Genomic DNA, 21,092 nt, shown 5'->3' on the forward strand with positions numbered 1-21,092 from the left:
TGTTCTTCCATGCCTTTATTGGTGACAGCAATGGACAAGAACAATACCAGGCATAGCAGACACCCTAGCCCAGTACCTGAGGTGCCAGGCAGGCCCTGCAGGGCCATTGGCACATCCAGTCCCAGCCCAAGATCCAGTCTACCCAGGCCATGTCCCCGAATGGGCAGGAGGCCGTCTGTCCAGTTTGTATGTGTGGATCAGTCTCTCTGAGTGTCTGAGCCGCTGCCTGCAGGGCCCCCCCATTCTCCGCACATGGTAGGGGCTGTTAGGAACATAGCGTGGCATCCCCCGGTGGACCACTGGGCCCCAGTGCTGACCATGGGGATTAGGGCCAGGGATTGGAGGTGGCAGAGGGCCAGGCACAAAGTTCACTCCAGGGCCACATCCTACAAAAGAACCAGTCATTATAAGAGCAGGCTTCTGGCCAGAGTGAGTGCAGCTCTGCCTTCAAGCAACTCTTGTCCTCCAGGTGAGCTTCTCTGTTTCCCTATCTACAAAAAAGGGATAGTCCTTCCCCTACCTTCAGACGGTGAAACAGTGACAACCAGTGAGCTGATTAATGAACCTACAGATGATGTTTCAGACTCAGGGACTGCTGTGACCAAACCCAGTGCTAGGGGCACAAGGAGCTACCCAACTCCTCTCAGCTCACCTAGGCATAGGAGGCTGGGTAAGGGGAGGTACAAGAAGGTGGGGGAGCTGCAGAAGCACCTACCTAAGTGGGGTGGCATCGAGAAGTCCTCCACTGGATTATAGTTGAAGAATTCATGGGGTGGGAAGGGCTGGCCTGGGAAAAAAGGGGTATCCTGGGGCAGGGGTGGGAAGAGGGGAGGTGGCGAGGGCTGAGGAAGCGGGTAGGGAAAAGGCATGGGAGGAGGCAAAGAAGAAGGTGGGGGTGGGAGCAAGGCCAGGTGCTCCCCGAAGTCTGGGGTCTGCCTATGGCTTCCCTGGAATGGATGATTCATCTCTGCCCAGTCCTCAATCCACGGGTCTAGGAATGGGATGGTTGTTTTAGGTAGGCTTGGGAGCCAGGCTGCCCTGAACTCTGGCCATCCACACTTCTAAAGCTCTATTCCTTCCTCTTGGAGAGCAGAGCCACCAGGCTGGAGCATCCTTGCCCTCTACCCAGTTTTCCTCATTCCCTCTCATTTCAGGCCAAGCCCAAAGTGTGTTCCTTCTCTCTTACCTCTCAGACCTACCTTTGTTCTAACCTCACACTTCCCTCCAGAGCCTTCTTTGTTTGCCCAGGTCTTGTATCTAGCTTTTTCCTCGCCCACCTCCTCCCCATAGACCAGTAAATAAGCCAAACATAAAGATCCTGTTATTCCCTTCCCCAACAACTTCCTTTTACCATCCAAACTTCCAAAAGGAATGTTTTGCCCAATTTCCACTTCCTCCTCAATTGCTCACTCCCTCCTTTAATCCAAACCCATGCCCTCAACACTTTTCCTACTAAATGTAACCACTTGCTAACAAATTCCCTTCTTCTCAACAGTCATGTGACACTGCCAGCAGCCTCAGTCCTTCCTAAAAGTGCCCCTGCCCTCATCTCCTTTTGTTTCTGCCATAGCCCCTCTTTCCTGCCAATCCAAAGCATGAGCATCGTTCTGTCTCCCTCACAGCTGCCACTGTGCCCTCAGTTTTAATCTCTCTGCTGGGTACCAATGACTGCAAATCTACTCTGTATTTCCAAAGTACCTCAAATCAATCTGCTGTGACCAAACTCACCAACTCATCCTTCCACCCCAAATCAACTCTCCCTTTTCATGGCCCTAACTTCTGTAGCTCCAAATTGGATTTCAAAGGCCTAAGCCATCAAAACTAGCCTTACAACCTTCAGGGCATCCCATCATTTGCTGGGGATCAATTATTACATCTAAACAAGAAAACGGGGATGTTTAACCAAAATCTGTATTCACCTCCCTGATGCTCCAACTCCTGGCTACCAAGTGTTACAGGTCTGTCTCTATGATATTCCTGGACTCTCTGTGCCCCCACATCCTCTTGTGCTGCCATAATCGGCCTTCTAACATGACTCGTGCCTCCCATTCAACAAATACAATTCTGTTGATCCTGTGTACAGGGAAATTGTGCTAGACACTGGGGCTGAAAGGGGTGAGTCGTCAACAAGTGCAGCAGGAAACTTGCCCTTTAAGGACACGATGCAGGGGAGAAGCAGCCATGGAGACAATCAGCCACGGTGCCCTCTTTGTGTGCATGCAGGGACTAGGGTGTTGACATGGAAACAGAGGTTCTGCAGCAGAGTGTTACAGTTGAGATGTGATGGGGAGCAGTGCCTCAAAACAAGGGGGAGTGGGGCCCTCAGAAGCCTCCACCAAAGGCCCAGAGATGGGGCCAGAGGAGAGCTACACCAAGCTGCACCAGTCACAGTGGGACTCTGAGGCTGAACTAAGAAGCCTATGGAACACTGTCCATTGAGCCCAAGTCCATAAGGCTGGCCTTCCTGATGCAACATCCCTGTTCCACACCCTGCCAGTTGACTGTACCCCCGCCCCCCAGCTGTGGGCTTCTTTGCTTCTGCCACACTGCCTGGATGGCCCTTCCTCCCTGTCTTTCCACTCCTCACACCCATGCCCCATTTCTTTCCTGTTAATCTGTTGGGTAGGACCCTTGCAACATGCTGCCTTATGTGGTCAATACTTGTACAAGCTCCTTCAAGCACACAGAAATGACTACACAGCCAGACTGTAGAAAACTGGAACTTGGACAAGAATATTGCTCCGATGATCTAACCCTCCTCAGGGGTTGAGGAAGGTGCATGCAGAAGCCACAGGAGTCCTTCAAGGGACCTCTACTTCCCTTGAGTGGCTGCGTCCCATTCTGTTTCTGAGCCCTGTCCTCTGAGGGCCCCAGTGCATCACTACCCCCCCACTTATGGTAGGGCTCACCAGGGGGATAGCCACGCTTGGGCAGCTCCACACCCCAGGCGTCAGCCACATGGGTCAGAAGCAGGTGTGAGAGGTGGCGGTGCGCATGCTGGTCCCAGTGGACACCATCCCGATGACGGTGCTGTACTGCATGCCGGAAGTGAAAGTGGAGGTCTAGGACATCAAAGCAGTGGTCCCCGGCCAGCGTAGCACTGTAGAAGTTCCCTTCAACCACATCCCGCCGCAGGGAGCCTGCCAGGGGCTGGAGCTAAGTGAGAAAGTGCAGCCTCTAAGAGCCACAGAACGCAGCAGGGTCTGAAAGCAGGGTGTCCTATCTACCAGTCTGCTATCCCATCTCTTGTCCTGATGGGCCTCAGTCACTTGCCTCTGGCAGGAGGAAACCCCCAGTGATACGTTCCCCGAGGGGCATCGCCATGTTCCACACCAGCAGGCAGGAGTCTGGCAATACTTGGTCCATGCGCACAAACACCCGCTCCAGGTTCTCCCGGTAGCTCTCCATTGAGCAGCGACCATATCTGTTGGATAACACACAGGGTGGGCAAGAGCACAAGGGTGGACTGCCTCAGCCATACTTCCAGCCCCAACCAGTATTTCCCTTTCCCTCGCCCCAACCTGGAGAGATCCCAGAGGCAGGAGTTGATGATCACCAGGTCCGGGGCAGGTCCATATGTCAGCTCTTCCAGAACATCCTCAAGGTACTCGGAGTAAACACGAGTGAGGAAGTAGAAGCGCACAAGGTGGTGGCCAGAGCCCGAGCAGAACTGGCGGACCTCACGATACTGTGTCCCGTTGTGCAGCTCGCCCAGCTGGCCCCCAGCCACCAGCTGGTCCTGTTCAAAGCTCAGCTCCCCCTACCCACCCCCCCCACCCTACTGGTCAGACCCATGCCAGGGAGGAGAACCCTGCCAGGCCAGGGTCTGTGCCCACCCACCACTGACATGGCCACCAAGCTTCCCTCACCTTGGCTTTCAGCTGGGCAGCTGTGAGCAGTGAGTCTTTCTGGAGCAAGAGCACCAGGTCCTTGTACACAGCCCTCTGAACTGGGAGGAGACAGAGAGATCCCAAGGCTGAGGCAGACCTCAGCCTGCTCCAGCTCCTTCCAAGTCCAGGACCCCATTTTCCCAGGGCTGAGGTGCCCGACACCAGCTCTGTGGTTGACTTAGACGCAGGAGAAAAGATGAGGTTAAAAAGTCCTGGCATTGCCTCTGTTCTGTGTGCCTCCTGGCCAGCAGTATACAGTGACCCAAGATCACCTGGCAGAAATTAAGTCGGCCAAGTCACCCAGGAGACACACTACACAATGCAACGCTTTCGTGATGGAAATTATGGGGAGCTGTCAGGGCGAGAAATGCTGAGCAAGGATGGGCTAAAAAGTGCACAGGTTATTACACCTGTCAGGACTCCTGTGGAAGATGTGTGGGACAGAAAAAGAGAAAACCTACTGGACGAGAACAGACCAGAAGACAGACGAGATGTGAGATGGAAACAAATGGTCCAGACACACTGAACGGGCTGCAAGGTGTGGGACTGGAAGCGTCACCCTAGAAGAGGCACTCACTGGAGTCCCCCAAGATGACCACGAACTTGTTGTGTAGCAGCTGCTGGACTTCCGAGGCCTGGAAGTGGACCATGTCGCTTCGCAGCGGGCGGCGCGGCTCCTCGCTCGACAGACAGAAGACCATGCCGCCACCAGCAACGACAGGCTGCAGGGAGAGGCCACTAAGCAGCGCGATGGTGGGGACTCTGGGCAGGTCAGCCTCAGGGCTAGCCCCTCCGGGGCTGCTCAATGCTAAAGGGAGGAGGTGACGGCAGCAGAGCCATGGTGGCGCCAGCCTTGGTCACACTTGGTACCAGAGGCAGGGGGTCGTCCAGCCAGCAGGCCTCCAGGGCACTGGGGAGCTTCCCGCGCGGCGCCGCCCTGCGCCTCGCCACGTGCCCGCCGCCGTCCCGCGCATGCGCGCACCCGCTCGCGCCAATTACCAAGTCCCGGGGCTCCGCGGTATTCACCCGCGACCCGGGTATGCCTGCGCACCGCGCGCCTGGCCCGCAGCGGGCTCCTAGCCAAGCCTCATGTTCCCGCGCCCCAGTCGGCCAGTCGGTTCTGCAAAGCTTCCGCCCCGCAGAGACCGTGGGTCCAGGTTAGCCGTCGGTGCACAGCCCAGCGCCCAGCGCTCTCCATGCGAGCGTCGCGGTGGCCCCGACGGCGCCTCAGGCCTCGGCGCCTCGGGCTGCGACGCTCACAGCTTCCACTTCCGTTCACCCATGTCCCGCCCTGAGCGACCCCCAGTGCCCGAAGGGAAAGCAAGGCGATCGAGGTGGCCGCCACAGGGCGCAGGAGCCAGGGCTGGGCCCACTTGGCGGGCGCGAAGCCCAGGTACGGGCTGGGGTCTCGGGGCGGCAGCCAAGTGAGGCTGCCCACAGTGGTGATGGCCGCGGCGGCGGCCTCGCCACGTGACCCGGACGGGCGGAAGCGGAAGTGCCGGCCTGGAGCCCGCTCTAGGTGGGTGTCCCCTCGGTGCTTCCCAGCTGCCGTCTGCACCAGCCATGGACTGCTACACGGCGAACTGGAACCCACTCGGGGACTCTGCCTTTTACCGGTGAGCTGCCCCGCCCTCCCGCCCACGGCCTGGCTTACCCTGCTCGCCCGCCGGCTGGAGTCTCCCGGCGGCGTTCGCCCCCGTCACTACTGGCGCTGGGGTCCGCCCCGCGCCGGCTTTCCCCGAGCGTCTGCCACTTAGCGCACAGCCGCCTTTGGGCAGGGAGCCGGGCCTTCCCCTGCTCCAGAAAAGGAAACTGAGGCAAGCACAGTGGTCACCCCGAAGCCCAGGTCTGTTAGCCTCCGGAAAGATGCTCAGATCTCGCTGAGGGAGGCAGCTCGCGGGTGACAGCGAGTGCCCAGTCTCCTGCCGGAAAGTGCTGCTGAAGTCAGACCACAGGGGCGCTCCGAGGGGGGCGGGATCGCACGGCGGGCGGGGTAACAGTGCTGACCAAGGCTGGGAAAAGGGGGCGAGTCGTCCGTGAATCCCGGAACAGCGGAAGTGGGAACCCCTGGGTTAGGGCAGCCCGCCCATGGGAGTTGTAGACTCCTAAACCCCGGATTTTTCTAAAGTGTAAACCCGTTACATCGTTACCCAGATTAGGATTTTCCCATAGCTTCCCTCATAGGAAAAACTACGAACTTCTCGTGGAACGTCTATCTGTAAGGCAGCCCGTTTGTCTCTCCAACCTCATCTACCGCTCTCCTACCCAAATCTTGCGTTCCAGCTGCGCAGAATTACAAGGCCCTAACCAGTCTGCAGTTTCTGTGGATACTGCCATTTCTCTCTATCTCACTGAAGAATTTTGCGCATCCTTCAGGACTTAGTAGTTCAAGGGTTCTTTCTGGAACTGTGCCTGATTCTCCCCCAGTAGAATCCTATGGGCCTCACTGGGCCCAGTGCTAGGGTCTGTTAGGTATGGCCTATTTGTATATTTAGGCGACATTTGTATAGGTTTCTTCTGCTAAACCAGGCTCCTTCAGGGCTGAAAGCATTTTTTTTTTTTTTTTGACAGAGTCTTCCTCTGTTGCCCAGGCTGGAGTGCAGGGGCACTCGGCTCACTGCAACCTCCGCCTCCCGGGTTCAAGGGATTCTCCTGCCTCAACCTCCAGAGTGGCTGAGACTGCAGGCCCCTGTCGCCACGCCCGGCTAATTTTTGTATTTTTTGCTAGAGGTGGAGTTTCACCATGGTGGCCAGGCTGGTCTTGAACTTCTGACCTTAAGATAGATAGATGTATCTATCTATCGATCGATAGATAGATGTATCTATAGATAGATGTATAGATCACGAGGTCAAGAGTTTGAGATCAGCCTGGCCAACATGATGAAACCCCGTCTCTACTAGAAATACAAAAATTTGCCGGGCATGGTGGCACACGCCTATAATCCCAGCTACTCGGGAAGCTGAGGCAGGAGAATTGCTTGAACCTGGGAGGCGGAGGTTGCGGTGAGCCAAGATCGCACCACTGTACTCCAGCCTGGGCAACAGAGCAAGACTCCATCTTGGGGAAAAAAAAAAAAAGAAAAGAAATATGCCTGTGCAGTATGAAAAAATTGCAAAAACTTCATTAAAATTCCATAAATTCAGTAGGAAATGATTTCAACTTGTTTCTGTGGAGAAGGAATTTCAGCTGACCAAGGTAGCCATGTCATTTAGTATTTACACACCAGCTAGTTGATACAACATTCACTTTTAAAATATCAACTTTACTTGTATTATTTTCAAGATACCTGTTGCCTACCCAGGCTTATTAAATCAAAAAGTACTGCAGACATTGACCTCATTACCACAGAGCTCTTATTTGTCAGATGAGTCTTTGCTTTGTTGACATGTTAATAAGGTTTTAAAAGAATGTATGTGTTGGGTGCATGCCACAGACACAATCTGAATGATTAACCTACTCTTACCTGTGCTGTACTGCCAGAAAGGATTAGGGGTCTAAGGCTTGCTGGGGAGGATATTTATGTTTTAAGTTGCTAACAGCTATTGAGCCTTTCTTATGTACTAAACATGCTAAGTACTTTATGTGTTTTAACTTGCTTAAGCCTTACAATCCCATGAGGTAGGTACCATCTTACTGATGAGGAAGCCGAGGCACAGAGAGGCCAGGTTATACAACTAGTGACCAGGTTACACAGCTATTGAGTAGTGGAGTCAGGCTTTGAACCCAAACAGGTTCTAGACCTCTGTTAAAAAATAGGGTTTTGGGGGCAGGCAGGTTAACAGGAAAATATAAGAGCATGTTTCACCTTTTCCACCAGAATGGAAATGCTTTAAGAGCAAGTACTTAGTTTTGTTCATATGTGTGCATAGCTTTATGCATAGGCAGGACTTGATACATGTCGGAGTCAGTGAATGAATGATAAAACAGGTGGCAGACATTGCATTTCAAGTCCTATCTGCCTGACAGGATTCTTTTGTATTGGGAGTAGTATTCTGGAGAACCCACTCAATTTGGGAAGGCAAGGAGGAGAAACGGTGACCAGTTCTTATGGGACTCCAGAAGTTAAGCTACTTTTTTAATCCTAAAAATGCAACTTGGGCTAATCTAATTAATTAATTTGTCCCATCCCTTTGGCAGGCTGAGCCAGTATGATAAAACAGATGTGGAAGAGTTCTGCCTGCCATCATAGAGCTTATAGCCAGCAGGCGAGACAGTTGATAATCACTCAGTATTTGTTTGATCATAATCACTATAAAGAGAGGTATAGTAGCAAATAACCTAAGAGAACATGTTACAGACTCCAGGAGTCAAAGGTAGAGAAGACACTCTGAAAGAAGTAATAATACCCTATCCAGGGGATGAGTAGATTTAGGTGCATGAAGTGGGATGGAGGTGGAGAAGAGCATATACACAAAAGTCTTGAGGCAGGAAGGACTGAGGCATGCACAGTGACCTAAAGAGAGCCAGTGTGGCTGGAGTGCTGTAGGCAACAAGAACAGGACATGGATGAAGTTGATGCCCTTCGTGTAGGGGTCACACGCTGCAGGGACGTGTAGATCACCATTATCTGAAGAACGATGGGAAGCCTCAATTAAAGGATCTTAACAAAAGGTTGATGTAATTGGATTTGCAAGGGGTGTGTGTGTGTGTGTGTGTTTTAAGTTCCTTTTGTAGGCAATGCTGGGGAAAAGTTGGAAGGAACAAGCAAAATGGAAGCAAGGGAGATGGTTAGGAGCCTGATGGAACAGAACAGGAAAAAGTTGAGGATGGCCAGTACTGGGGTGGTGATGGTGGAGGTGGAGAGAAGGGGCCAGTCTCAGAGATTTAGAAGTAAAGTGGAAGAAATTCGTAATGACTGCACTTGGTGGGGAGGAAGGAGAGCAAGGAATCAAGGATGACTTGGATTTGGGGCTTAAATAAAATCATGAGAAAGGAAGCGTGAGTTTGGCAGGGAAGGAGGTGAGCTTGGTTCTAGATACATTGAGTTTCAGGTACTGAGAAGCATCTTATGGTAAAAGAAAGGAGAGTTAAGATACATTATATACTCCTGAAATTATTTTTAGAAGGGAGGGCAACTATTTAAGTAGTTATATTTTTGTTTCATTTTGTTTTTTTGATACATAAACATGAACTTTTTTTTCAAAAAAGTCAGCTGTATGTAGTGGCACGCACATGTAATCCCAGCAACTTGGGAGGCTGAAAAAAAAAAAGAACATTTTAAAAAATTGTGGTTAAATATACATGATATAAAATTTACTCTCTTAACCATTTTTGAGTGTACCCTTTAGTAGTGTTAAGTATATTCACGTTGTTGTGCAACCAGTCTCCAGAACTTTTTCATCTTGCAAAACTGAAATTCTGTACCCTCAAACAACTCCCCATTTCTTCCTCCCTCCAGGCCATGGCAACCACCATTCTGTTTTCTGTCTCAGAATTTGACTACTCTAGACTCCTTATGTAAGTGGAGTCATATAGCACTTACTTCCTGTGACTGGCTTATTTCACTTAGCATCATATCTTCAAGATTTATCCATGTTATAGCATGTGTCAGAATTTTCTTCCTTTTCGAGGCTGAATAATATTCCATTGTATGCATCTACCGCATTTTGCTTATCCATTTCATCTTTCCATGGACACTTGGGTTGCTGGTAGCCCTTGGCTATTGTGAATAATCTGCTATGAATGTGGGTCTACAAATATCTATTCAATATTTTCTGTACTCCGCTTTTCTTTTTTTTTTTTGAGATGGAGTCTCGCTCTGTCGCCCAGGCTGGAGTGCGATGGCGCGATCTCAGCTCACTGCAACGTCTGCCTCCCGGGTTCAAGTGATTCTCCTGCCTCACCCTGCTAAGTAGCTGGGATTACAGGCACCCACCACTGTGCCTGGCTAATTTTTGTATTTTTAGTAGAAATGGGGTTTCACCATGTTGGCCAGGCTGCTTTCGAACTCCTGACCTCAGGTGATCTGCCTGCCTCGGCCTCCCAAAGTGCTGGGATTACAGGCATAAGCCATTGCACCCGGCCTCTGTACTCCGCTTTTAATTATTTTGGGTATATATCCAGAAGTGGAATTGCTGGATCATATGGTAATTCTATGTTTACTTTTTTCCATAGCAGCTGATGTACCATTTTACATTCCCAGCAGCAATGCCCAGGAGTTCTTTAGTAGTATATGTTTTTGAGACAGGCTGGAAACAAGGGATTGCAGGAGTGACAGTGAACTCTCTTTAGGGCCTGGGATTTGGGAATTACTGGATTATACCCCAAGGCAACCAGATTATACCTAACATGCATCTTCCTCCCTAGTGGTCTGATATCTTAGCTTGGACAGGCTGGAGATCATCTATTTTCACTCAAGGGTCTTCTCACACCCCGGTAGACCATGCTTCTCCAGCAGTTCAGCTGCCCTGCCACAGGAATTTCTTCACTCTTTCCAGCAGGGGACTGCAATTGAGGCTACCGGTACCTCACTACATCCTTAGGTTTAACGATTTCCTGGTATTCGATTTGATTCCAAGGTCCATTTACTGCTGCTGAGATTTCCACTTCTGGGACGTAGGAGTGGAGCAGAAAGATGGGGCTGGCCTTCCTCACTAAGAGTTTGGCCTCTCTTCACAGAGTCCTCACCCTTAGGCTTTTCTGAGAAGCTGCTCTTCACTCTGCCCATCCATACCCTGTGCTACCCTCCAGGCACAGTTTGAGTCACCTCACTGTCCTCTAGAAGCCCACTTTACCTCTAAGGCTTCAGGAGGTGGTCCATACGTTATTGCTCTTCACTCCCTGACCTTTACTTTTGTACCCCTTTAGGGGGTCCATTGTGTCTCCTTCCCACCTGGTCTTTGTCGCTGCAGACATCCTTGACCAACTGCACTGCTCCCTGATTGTTGTTTTAGCCCACGGCCTCCTAGGCATCCCAGCTCTTGCCACCTTCTAGGGAGACTTAAGTGGCCACCTGGCTTCATGGTTCTATGACCTCTACTCAAGTGATTTTATCCATCTCACCCACCCCCTCCCTGGTTCCCATCCCACCCTTGTGCTCATCCAGAACTGCTCTACCTCTGAAATGCTAAAATCAAACCGCCCCCTCTATTTTTTTTTTTTTTTTAAGACGGACTCTTGCTCTGTCGCCAGGCTGGAGTGCAATGGCATGATCTCGGCTCACTGCAACCTCCGCCTTCTGGGTTCAAGCAAATCTCCTGCCTCAGCCTCCCGAGTAGCTGGGATTACAGGCATGTGCCACCATACCCAGCTAATTTTTGTATTTTTAGTAGAGACGAGGTTTCACCATGTTGGCGAGGATGGTCTTGATGTCCTGACCTCATGATTCGCCTGTCTCGGCCTCCCGAAGTGCTGGGATTACAGGCGTGAGCCACCGTGCCCGGCCCCGCCCCCTCTCTTACCATAAGCTCTTGTCTGCACCGATACTAATACCTCCCCATGATATACCCATCCTTCAGCCTCCTCAGGATCCTCATTCATGGAGCCGTCTGTTCTCTTGGTGTCTACATGCAGAACCCCCTTTTGTAGATGTTTCCCTCCCTGCCCACCTTAGAGTACAGCCACAGTCAGTTGCTTCAGTTTTTTTCTTGCCCTTTCCCTAGCAACCTTGATCCTTTGTCCTTTGGTTACCCCTGCATGGTGCAGAACCACCTTCCAGTGCACCAGCCTCTCACCACCTCTGTACATGTATCCAGTCTGATGAGCACTGCCGTGAGGTTCACGTAGCAGGCAGATTGGGACTGCTACACATCCACAGGCACCAAACCCAGCTGGGGTCCCACAGTCCTATTATATGGAGTCAGCCTGCATTCACTCACCACAAGGGCTCTACTTCTATTTATTTTTTATTTTTTATTTTAATTTTTTAGAGACAAAGTCTCACTCTGTCACTCAGGCTGGAGTGCAGTGGTGCAGTCTTGGTTCACTGCAGCCTCGACCTCTTGGGCTCAGGTGACCCACCCACCTCAGCCTCTCAAAGTGCTGGGATTACAAGTGTGAGCCACCATGCCTGTCTGAAGCAACATTTTTGTAAGGTTGTTATCAGGTGTAATAGTGAGCGGAGCCACTCCCACTTCCACCTCTTGAATCTAGGCCCCAAATGGAGGAGATAACACCATATAATCATCTCTGATTAAAAGCCTAGGCTGCATCTTATAAGAAAGAACCCCACCCTTTTAAGGACATTGTCTTGCAATTGGTGCTATAACCAAGTTGTCAGTAAATTTAGGTCAGCCGCTTGTGAGTGATGGGGTATAGGGTAAGGCCAGTTGATCCCATGGCTGTGAGCCCACTGCTACCTTTCTTTGCTATGAAATGAGGTCCTTGATTAGCTGCAGTGCTTTGCAGAATGCCACAATGCTGGATAGAGCATTCTGTAAATCCACAGATGGTGGGTGCTGGAAAACACATTGCAGACAGGAAAGGCAAATCCACATTCAGAATATGTATCTGTTCCAGTGGGGATAAGTCATTGCCCTCTCTGAAATGGAAGAGACCTAATATAATCAACTTGTAGGCTGGTTCCTCCGGGAATGGTGCCATATTGGGGTCACGTATTGTCTTTGCTATTGGCAGCATTACGTGGATTGGGAGGCTTCTAAGACAGCTACCCCAAGTTAGGTTAGCAGGGCTTTCAAGGAAAAGCTAGTCTCCTTGGAGACAGGAAGGCTTCCCTCTGGTAAGGGAAGCTCAGAATGACCTGGGAGTTCAAGATTGTCAGTTTCATGTGGATCTAACCAGATATCCCTCTTCCAAGTTTCAGGATCTCATTGTTTCCTATCAGTACCCTAATTTTCACATGAGAAATGGTGTGTTGGGGGAATTCAACTGTTGTAATTCAACAACTCACACAAATTTGTGTTTGATTTTCAGCAATAGCAGCTATGTGGCTACAAGGAATAAGATTCTTTTTTTTTTTTTTTTTGAGGCGGAGTTTTGCTCTTATTGTCCAGACTGTAGTGCAATGGCACGATTTTGGCTCACTGCAACCTCTGCCTCCTGGGTTCAAGCGATTCTTTTGTGTCAGCCTCCTGAGTAGCTGGGATTACAGGCATGCGCCACCACGCCCAGCTAATTTTGTATTTTTAGTAAAGACAGGTTTCTCCATGTTGGCCAGGCTGGTCTTGAACTCCTGACCTCAGGTGATCTGCCCGCCTCTGCCTCCCAAAACGCTGAGATTACAGATGTGAGCTACTGCACCCGGTTGAAATAAGATTTTTTTTGGGGGGGGGTGCTGTTAGAGAAGACTTCTGCTTCTCAGAACATGACTCAAGCTGGGTGTTAACAGACCTGAGATCTCTTTCTCTTTGTAAATGTTCAAGTGCACTCAAAACAATCCATCCCATGCCACCATCTATAAAGTCATCATTACTGCCACACTGGCAAATATAGAAGTCACTCCTACAGCACATGTTTCAGTTACCATTTCACCACAGTAAACTGCAGGCTTGATGAATTGTGATGCAAGTGCATACAGTGGGTTATAGCATCAGTTTTCCATTGACAAAGAGCTCAACACCAAGCCAGTTCCGAAATCCCATCTTTAGGGGGTCTGTCTTCTGGGACTATTCCTTCTATACCAAGTCTGTACCAGTCTGGGTCCAGTCAGAAGACTTAACGTGGAAAGTTTAATATAAAGAATTATTGGCCTGGTGTGGGGGCTCATGCCTGTAATCCCAACACTTGGGGATACCAATGCTGGTGGGTCAGCTGGGGTCAGGAGTTCGAGACCAGCCTGGCCAACATGGCGAAACCCCATCTCTAATAAAAATACAAAAAATTAGCCAGGCGTGGTGGCGGGCGCCTGTAATCCCCAGCTACTTGGGAGGATGAGGCAGGAGAACTCCTTGAACCTTGGAGGCAGAGGTTGCAGTGAGCGCAGATCGTGCCACTGCACTCCAGCCTGGGCAACAAGAGCGAAACTCTGTCTCAAAAGACAAAACAAAACAAAAAGGCCGGATGCAGTGGCTCATGCCTGTAATCCCAGCACTTTGAGATGCCGAGGCGAGCAGATCATGAGGTCAAGAAATCGAGACTATCTGGCCAACGTGGTGAAACCCCATCTCTGATAAAAATACAAAAATTATCTGGGTGTGGTGGTGTGCACCTGTAGTTCCAGCTACTTGGGAGGCTGAGGCAGGAGAATCGCTTGAACCTGGGAGGTGGAGGTTGCAGTTAGCCGAGATTTTGCCACTGCACTCCAGCCTGGCAACAGAGCGAGACGCCATCTCCAAAGAAAAGAAAAAGAAAAAGAAAAAAATTATTTAACTATGATAAAGGAGTATATGATATGGTTGGACATGGTGGCTCACACCTGTAATCCCAATACTTTGGGAGGCCGTGGCAGGCAGATCACACAAGCCCAGGAGTTTGAGACCAGCCTGGGCAACATAGTGAAACCCCATCTCTACAAAAAAAAAAAAAAAAACCAACAACAAAAAAACAGCTGGGCATGGTGGTGCACACTTGTAGTCCCAGCTACTCAGGAGGCTGAGGTGGGAGAGTCACCTGAGCCCTGGGAGGTCATGGCTACAGTGAGCCAATCACACCACTGCACTGTAGCTGGGCGATAGAGTAAGACTGTCTCAAAAAAAAAAAAAAAAAAAGAAAAAGAGTATGAGATATAAGAAAATTTTATGATAGCCTGGGGCCAAGGAAGAGTACCCAAGGAATGACAAACTTGGAAGAGGGAGCCTGTCTTCAGGCTAGGGTTCAGACCTCGGAAAAATACAGTTGCAGCCCACTGGATGGCAGAGAAGTTGGTTTGCCCAGGTTAGAGCTGGTCTATAATATCAGACAAGCAAGAAGCAACCCTCTGGGGCTACAAGGGATAAAAAGACGTAGGCAAGCTGCAACTCTTAGCCTGGGCTGTTAGGTGTATGGTGTGAATGGGAGTGCTGGTGCAGGCAGGAGGCCTGCAACACACAGTGTCAATATGGCAAGGTAGGCCAGGCATGGTGGCTTACGCCTGTAATCCTAACACTTTGGGAGGCAGAGGTGGGCAGATCACCTGAGGTTGGGGGTTCAAGATCAGCCTGACCAACATGGAGAAACCCCGTCTCTACTAACGATACCAGTTTGAGACCAGCCTGGCCAACATGGTGAAACCCCATCTCTACTAAAACTACAAAATTAGCTGGGCATGGTAGTGCATGCCTGTAATCCCAGCTACTTGGGAGGCTGAGGCAGGAGAATTGCTGGAACCTGGGAGGCAGAGGTTGCAGTGAGCCGGTATTGCTCCATTGCACTCCAGCCTGGGCAACAAGAGCAAAACTCCATCTCAAAACAAACAAACAAACAAAAAAAAACACACACACACAGGCTGGGCGAGGTGGCTCACGCCTGTAATCCCAACACTTTGGGAAGCCGAGGCAGGCAGATCACAAGGTCAGGAGATCGAGACCATCCTGGCTAACACGGTGAAACCCCGTCTCTACTAAAAATACAAAAAAAAAATTAGTTGGGCGTGATGGCAGGCTTCTGTAGTCTCAGCTACTCGGGAGGCTGAGGTAGGAGGATGGTGTGAAGTCGGGAGGTGGAGTTTGCAGGAGCCGAGATCGTGCCACTGTACTCCAGCCTGGGCGACAGAGCGAGACGCTGTCTCAAGAAACCTGTGGCTGAGTGTACAGGTGTGCAGAGGACATTGGTGGAAACACTAGTGCACAGGCAGGATGCAGCCAGTGGCCAGGCATCTTGGTATAGAGAGGAAGTGGGGACCTGGTGTGGGCAGGAAGCCTGGAGTGCAGCGTCTGTCCAGACAGCTTGAGAAGGTGATCCGGAAAGTGCTGCGATGTTGCTGAGGGACCATGCTTTGCGGATGCGTGGCTGGGGCGGAGCAGTACTAGATATTCTCACACCCTGACTGCTGGCTGACCACCAACCCTGGAAGCACAGGAGGGCCCCTTCCTAGTGCAGTGTCCTTCCAGCGCCCTCTGCTGAGAAAGCTTAACATGCTCACTATAAAGGAGAAATGTTTAAAGGAATGCTGACCATTACCACAGAACATGGGTTAAAGGGTGAATTTGGAGCTGAGAGGCAATGCGTTGATAACTGGCATGCTAGATTTGTATGAATATTTTCCTATCAGATGTTTTTTCACCCAATGATTTTAGTTATAGAATGTCAAAAGAAATGCATATGGGTTGTAAATTCAAATAATGCCAAAGTATATACAGACATGCTTTGGAGATATTATGGGTTCAGTTCCAGACTACAACAATAGAATGAATATTGCAAAACACGTCACATGAATTTTTTTGGTTTCCCAGTCCATATAAAAGTTTTATGTTGACAGTATACTGTAGTATATTAGGTGTGCAATAGCATTATGTCTAAACAAAAGTACGTAACTTAAAAATACTTTATTGCTAAAATATGCTAGTGATTATCAGAGTCTTAAGCAACGTGTAGTATTTGTGCTGGTGGAGGGTCTTGCCTCAATGGTGATGACTACTAATTAATCTGAGTTGTGGTTGCTGAAGGTTAGGGTGGCTATCATAATTTCTTAAAACAACAATGAAGTTGCCACAACAGTGGGCTCTTCCTTTCATGAAAGATTTCTCGGTAGCATGCAGTGCTGTCTGATAGCATTTTATCCACAGTAGAACTTTCAAAATTGGAGTTAATCCTTTCAAACCACGCCGCTGCTTTATTAACTAAGTATATGTAATACTCCGAATCCTTTGTTGTCATTTCAACAGTGTTCAGAATAGTAGATGCCATCTCAAGAAACCACTTTCAGCCGGGCATGGTGGCTCACACTTATAGTCCCAGCACTTTAGGAGGCCAAGGTGGGCGGAGCACTTGAGGCCAGGAGTTCAAAACCAGCCTGGCCAACATGGTGAAACCCTGTCTCTACTAAAAATACAAAAATTAGCTGGATGTGGTGCTGGGTGCCTGTAATCCCAGCTACAGGAAGCCTAGGCAGGAGAATTGCTTGAACCTGGGAGGCAGACGTTGCAGTGAGCCGAGATCATGCCACTGCACTCCAGCCTGGGTGACAGAGCAAGACTGTGTCTCAAAACAAACAAACAACAACAACAAAAACCCACTTTCTTTGCTCATCCATAAGAAGCAAATCCTTATTTGTTCAAGTGCTGAGATTGAAGCAATTCAGTCACATCTTCAGGCCTCACTTCTAATTCTGATTCTCTTGCTATTTCCACTGCATCTGCAGAGACTTCTTCTACTGAAGTCTTGAACCCCTCAAAGTCATCCATGAGGATTGGAATCAACTTCTTCCAAACTCCTGTTAATTTTGATATTTTGACCTCCTCTCATGAATCATAAGAGTATTTTATTTTTATTTTTTTTATTTTTTGGGACGAAGTCTCATTCTGTCACCCAGGCTGGAGTGCAGTGGCATGATCTCGGCTCACTGCAACCTCCGTCTCCCGGGTTCAAGCGATTCTCCTGCCTTAGCTTACTGATTAGCTGGGATTACAGGCACCCGCCACCACACCTGGCTAATTTTTATATTTTTAGTAGAGACAGGGTTTCACCGTGTTGGCCAGGCTGGTCTTGAACTCCTGACCTCAGGCGATCTGCCTGCCTCAGCCTCCCAAAATGCAGGGAATACAGGTGTGAGCCACCGTGCCCAGCCATGAATCATAAGTGTTCTTAATGGCATCTACAATGGTGACTCCTTTCCAGCTGAGATTGCACCACTGAAAACCTTTCCAGGCTTTCAATTTTGTCCAGATCCATCAGAGAAATTACTAGCTATGGCAGCTATAGCCTTATAAAATGTATTTCTAGGCCAAGCACGGTCGTGCACACCTGTAATCCCAGCACTTTGGGAGGCCAAGGTATAAGAATCACTTGAGGCCAGGATTTCAAGACCAGCCTGGCAACAGAGACCCCGTCTCTCTACACACACACACACACACACACACACACACACACACACACGCAAATTTTTTAGCCAAGTGCACTAGCATGCGCCAGTAGTCCCAGCTACTCAGGAGGCTGAGGTTGGAGCATCACTTGAGTCCAGGAGTTTGAGGCTTCAAGGCTACAGTGAGCCATGATCACATCACTGCACTCCATCCTGGGCAACAGAGCAAGACAATGTCTTTCTAAAAACAAAACAAAACAAAAAAACGAGAGAGAGAAAGAAAAAAATGTATTTCTTATATAAGACTTGAAAATTGAGGCCGGGCATGGTGGCTCACATCTGTAATCCCAACACTTTGGGAGGCTGAGGCAGGCGAATCACTTGAGGTCAGGAGTTCGAGACCAGCCTGGCCAACACGGTGAAACCCTGTCTCTACTAAAGAAATAGAAAAATTAGCTGGGCATGGTGGTGCATGCCTGTAGTCCCAGCTACTCAGGAGGCCGAGGCAGGATAATTGCTTGAACCCGGGAGGTGGAGGTTGCGTTGAGCTGAGATTGCACCATTGCACTCCAGCCTGGGCAACAGAGTGAGACTCCATCTCAAAAAAAAAAGAAAGAAAGAAAGAAAAAGAAAATTGAAATCACTCTTTCCTTGATCCATGAGCTGCACAATGGATGTTGTGTTAGAAGGCATAAAGACAACATTAATCTCCTTGTACATCTCCATCAGAGTTTTTGGGGGACCAGATACGTTGTCAATGAGCAGTAATTTTTTTTTTTTTTTTTTTTGAGATGGAATCTCGCTGTGTCACCCAGGCTGGAGTGCAGTGGTGCAATCTCGGCTCACCGCAACCTCCGCCTCCTGGGTTCAAGTGACTCCTCTGCCTCAATCTCCCGAGTAGCTGGGACCACAGGCGCACGCCACCATGCCCGGCTAATTTTTGTATTTTTAGTAGAGGCGGGGTTTCACCATATTGGCCAGGCTGGTCTCAACTCCTGACCTTGTGAACTGCCTGCCTCGGCCTTCCAAAGTGCTTGGATTACAGGCATGAGCCACCGCGCCTGGCCAATGAGCAGTAATGTTTTTAAAGGAATCTTTTTTTTTTTTTTGAGCAGTGGGTCTCAGCAGTGGGCTTAAAACGTTTAGTAAACCATGCTGTAAACAATGTGCTGTCATCTAGGCTTTGTTATCCCGTTTCTAGAGCACAGATAGAGTAGATTTAGCATAATTCTTAAGGGTCCTAGGATTTTCAGAATGGTAAATGAGCACTGTTCTCAACTTAAAGTCACTAGCTGCATTAGGCCCCAACAAGAGTGTCAGCCCTGTCCTTACACGCTTTGAAGCCAGGTGTTGACTTCTTTCTAGCTATGAAAGGTCTAGATGGCATCTTCTTCCAATATAAGACTGTTTTGTCTACATTGAAAATCTGTTGTTTAGCCAACCACCTTTGTCAATGATCTTCGCTAGATCTTCTGGATAACTTGCTGCAGCTTCTTTGTCAGCACTTGCTGCTTTACTTTGTGTTTTTACATTACAGAGATGGCTTTTTCCCTTAAACCTCATGAACAAACCTCTGCTAATTTCAAACTTCTGCGGCTTCCTCACCTGTCTCAGCCTTTATAGAATTTAAAGAGTTAGGGCCTTGCTCTGAATTAGGCTTTGGCGTAAGGGAATGTTGTCATCTTATACATAGTTCACTAAAACTTTCTCCTTACCCGCAAAAAGGCTACTTTGCTTTCTTATCATTCCTGTGTTCACTGGAGTAGCACTTTTAATTTCCTTCAAGAACTTTTCCTTTGCATTCACAAGTTGGCTAACTGGCACACGAGGCCTAGCTTTTGGCCTGTCTTGGCTTTCAACGTGCCTTCCTCACTAAGGTTAGTCGTTTCTAGCTTTTGATTTAAAGTGAGAGATTTGCCACTCTTCTTTCACTTGAACAGTTAGAGGGTTTTTAATTAGCCTAATTTCTACACTGTGTGTCTCAGGGAATAGGAAGGCCTGAAGAGAGAGAGAGAGAGACGATCGGGGAGCGGCTCGTTGGTGGAGCAGTCAGAACACATACAACATTTATCCGTTAAGCTCACCATCATGTATGGGTGCAGTTTGTGGCACCCCCAAAACAATTATAGTAGTAACATCACTGATCACAGATCACCATATCAGATATAATAATAATGAAAAAGTTTGGAATATTGCGAGAATTACCAAATTGTGACACAGAGACATGAAGTGAGCACATGCAGTTGGAAAAATGACGCTGATAGATTTGCTTGACTCAGTGTTGCCACAAACCTTCAATTTGTAAAAATGCAGTAACTGCAAAGTACAGTAAAGCAAAGTGCAACAAAATGATGTATGCTTGTAGTATAAAAGTGGACAGCTCCGCAGGTGTCTACCCCATCTACCACCCTCCCCAAAGGTAATCACTGTGTCTGGTTTAGTATGGAAGTCTCTTGAGCATTTTTCTGTATATTAACACAGAAGTAAAATAATGAAATAGCATTTATTGTGGTTCTTCCTATATGGCCCATAGTCTCGTTTCAAGTATCAATTTGCACCAATTTGAAATGCTAGCTTTATTATTTGCTCAATTCTGAGATCTTTTCCTAGACTCCATCCTCTTCCATTGATCTATTTGCACATTCCTGTGCCAAAATAATAGTTTTAATTAATTTTATATCGTGTGTGTATCTGGTATACATCTGTTCTCATATTTTCAAAATGTTCTTAAATATTTTGTGGTATTTCCTCTTTCAGATGATCTTTTCCCCCTATATGAACTTTTTTTTCTTTTTCTTTTTCTTTTTTTTTGAGACAGAGTCTCCCTCAGTCGCCCAAGCTGGAGTGCAGTGGCACAATTTTGGCTCACTGCAACCCCTGCCTCCCAGGTTCAAGCAATTCTCATGCCTCAGCCTCCTGACTAGCTGGGATTACAGGCATGCGCCACCATGCCCAGCTAATTTTGTATTTTTAGTAGAGATGGGGTTTCACCATGTTGGCCATGCTGGTCTCGAACTCCTGACCTCAGGTGATCTTCCCACCTCGGCCTCCGAAAGTGCTGGGATTATAGGCGTGAGCCACTGCGCCCAGCCCCCCATTTGAACTTCAGAATCAGTTTGTGCATTACCCCTCCACTGGCCAGATAATTGGCAGAAGGTGTTTATTGGAATTCCTGTACATTTATAGATCATTTTGGATATTGCTCCATGTTTTCTATATCCTTGGAAAATATTTGATTTTGTAAAATTTTCATCAGATGTATCATTTGATATCTTACAGTTTTATTGCCATAATTATTAGGATCTCTTAAAAGTTGTATTTCTTTCTTTTTTTTTTTTTTGAGATGGAGTCTCACTCTGTCGCCCAG

General features: G+C 48.7%; 2 protein-coding genes across 3 annotated transcripts in view; one reads left to right on the forward strand and one right to left on the reverse strand.

Annotated features, from left to right (window-relative positions):
• PCED1A (PC-esterase domain containing 1A) lies at window positions 1-5,857 on the reverse strand. 2 transcript variants are annotated; one of them, XM_034946991.3, is made up of 8 exons: window positions 5,545-5,857; window positions 4,468-4,612; window positions 3,870-3,949; window positions 3,522-3,760; window positions 3,274-3,424; window positions 2,910-3,156; window positions 716-991; window positions 1-386 (listed from the first exon to the last, which is right to left on the reverse strand). In XM_034946991.3, exons 2-8 carry the CDS (start codon window positions 4,589-4,591, stop codon window positions 139-141), a joined length of 1,365 nt encoding a protein of 454 aa, XP_034802882.1. In that variant the 5' UTR covers window positions 4,592-4,612; window positions 5,545-5,857; the 3' UTR covers window positions 1-138. The 2 variants fall into 2 exon arrangements, with proteins under 2 accessions (XP_034802882.1, XP_003821341.1); XM_003821293.5 differs by lacking the exon at window positions 5,545-5,857 and adding an exon at window positions 4,890-5,024.
• The window catches only part of VPS16 (VPS16 core subunit of CORVET and HOPS complexes), a 24,916-nt gene continuing 9,200 nt past the window's right edge, over window positions 5,377-21,092 (forward strand). The window contains exon 1 of the mRNA XM_008974758.5: window positions 5,377-5,506. Within this exon, the coding sequence (XP_008973006.3) occupies window positions 5,454-5,506 (53 nt within the window). The 5' untranslated portion in view covers window positions 5,377-5,453. The remainder of the gene's footprint in view (window positions 5,507-21,092) is intronic.

Source organism: Pan paniscus, chromosome 21, assembly GCF_029289425.2.
Source record: "Pan paniscus chromosome 21, NHGRI_mPanPan1-v2.0_pri, whole genome shotgun sequence".
NCBI lineage: Eukaryota > Metazoa > Chordata > Mammalia > Primates > Hominidae > Pan > Pan paniscus.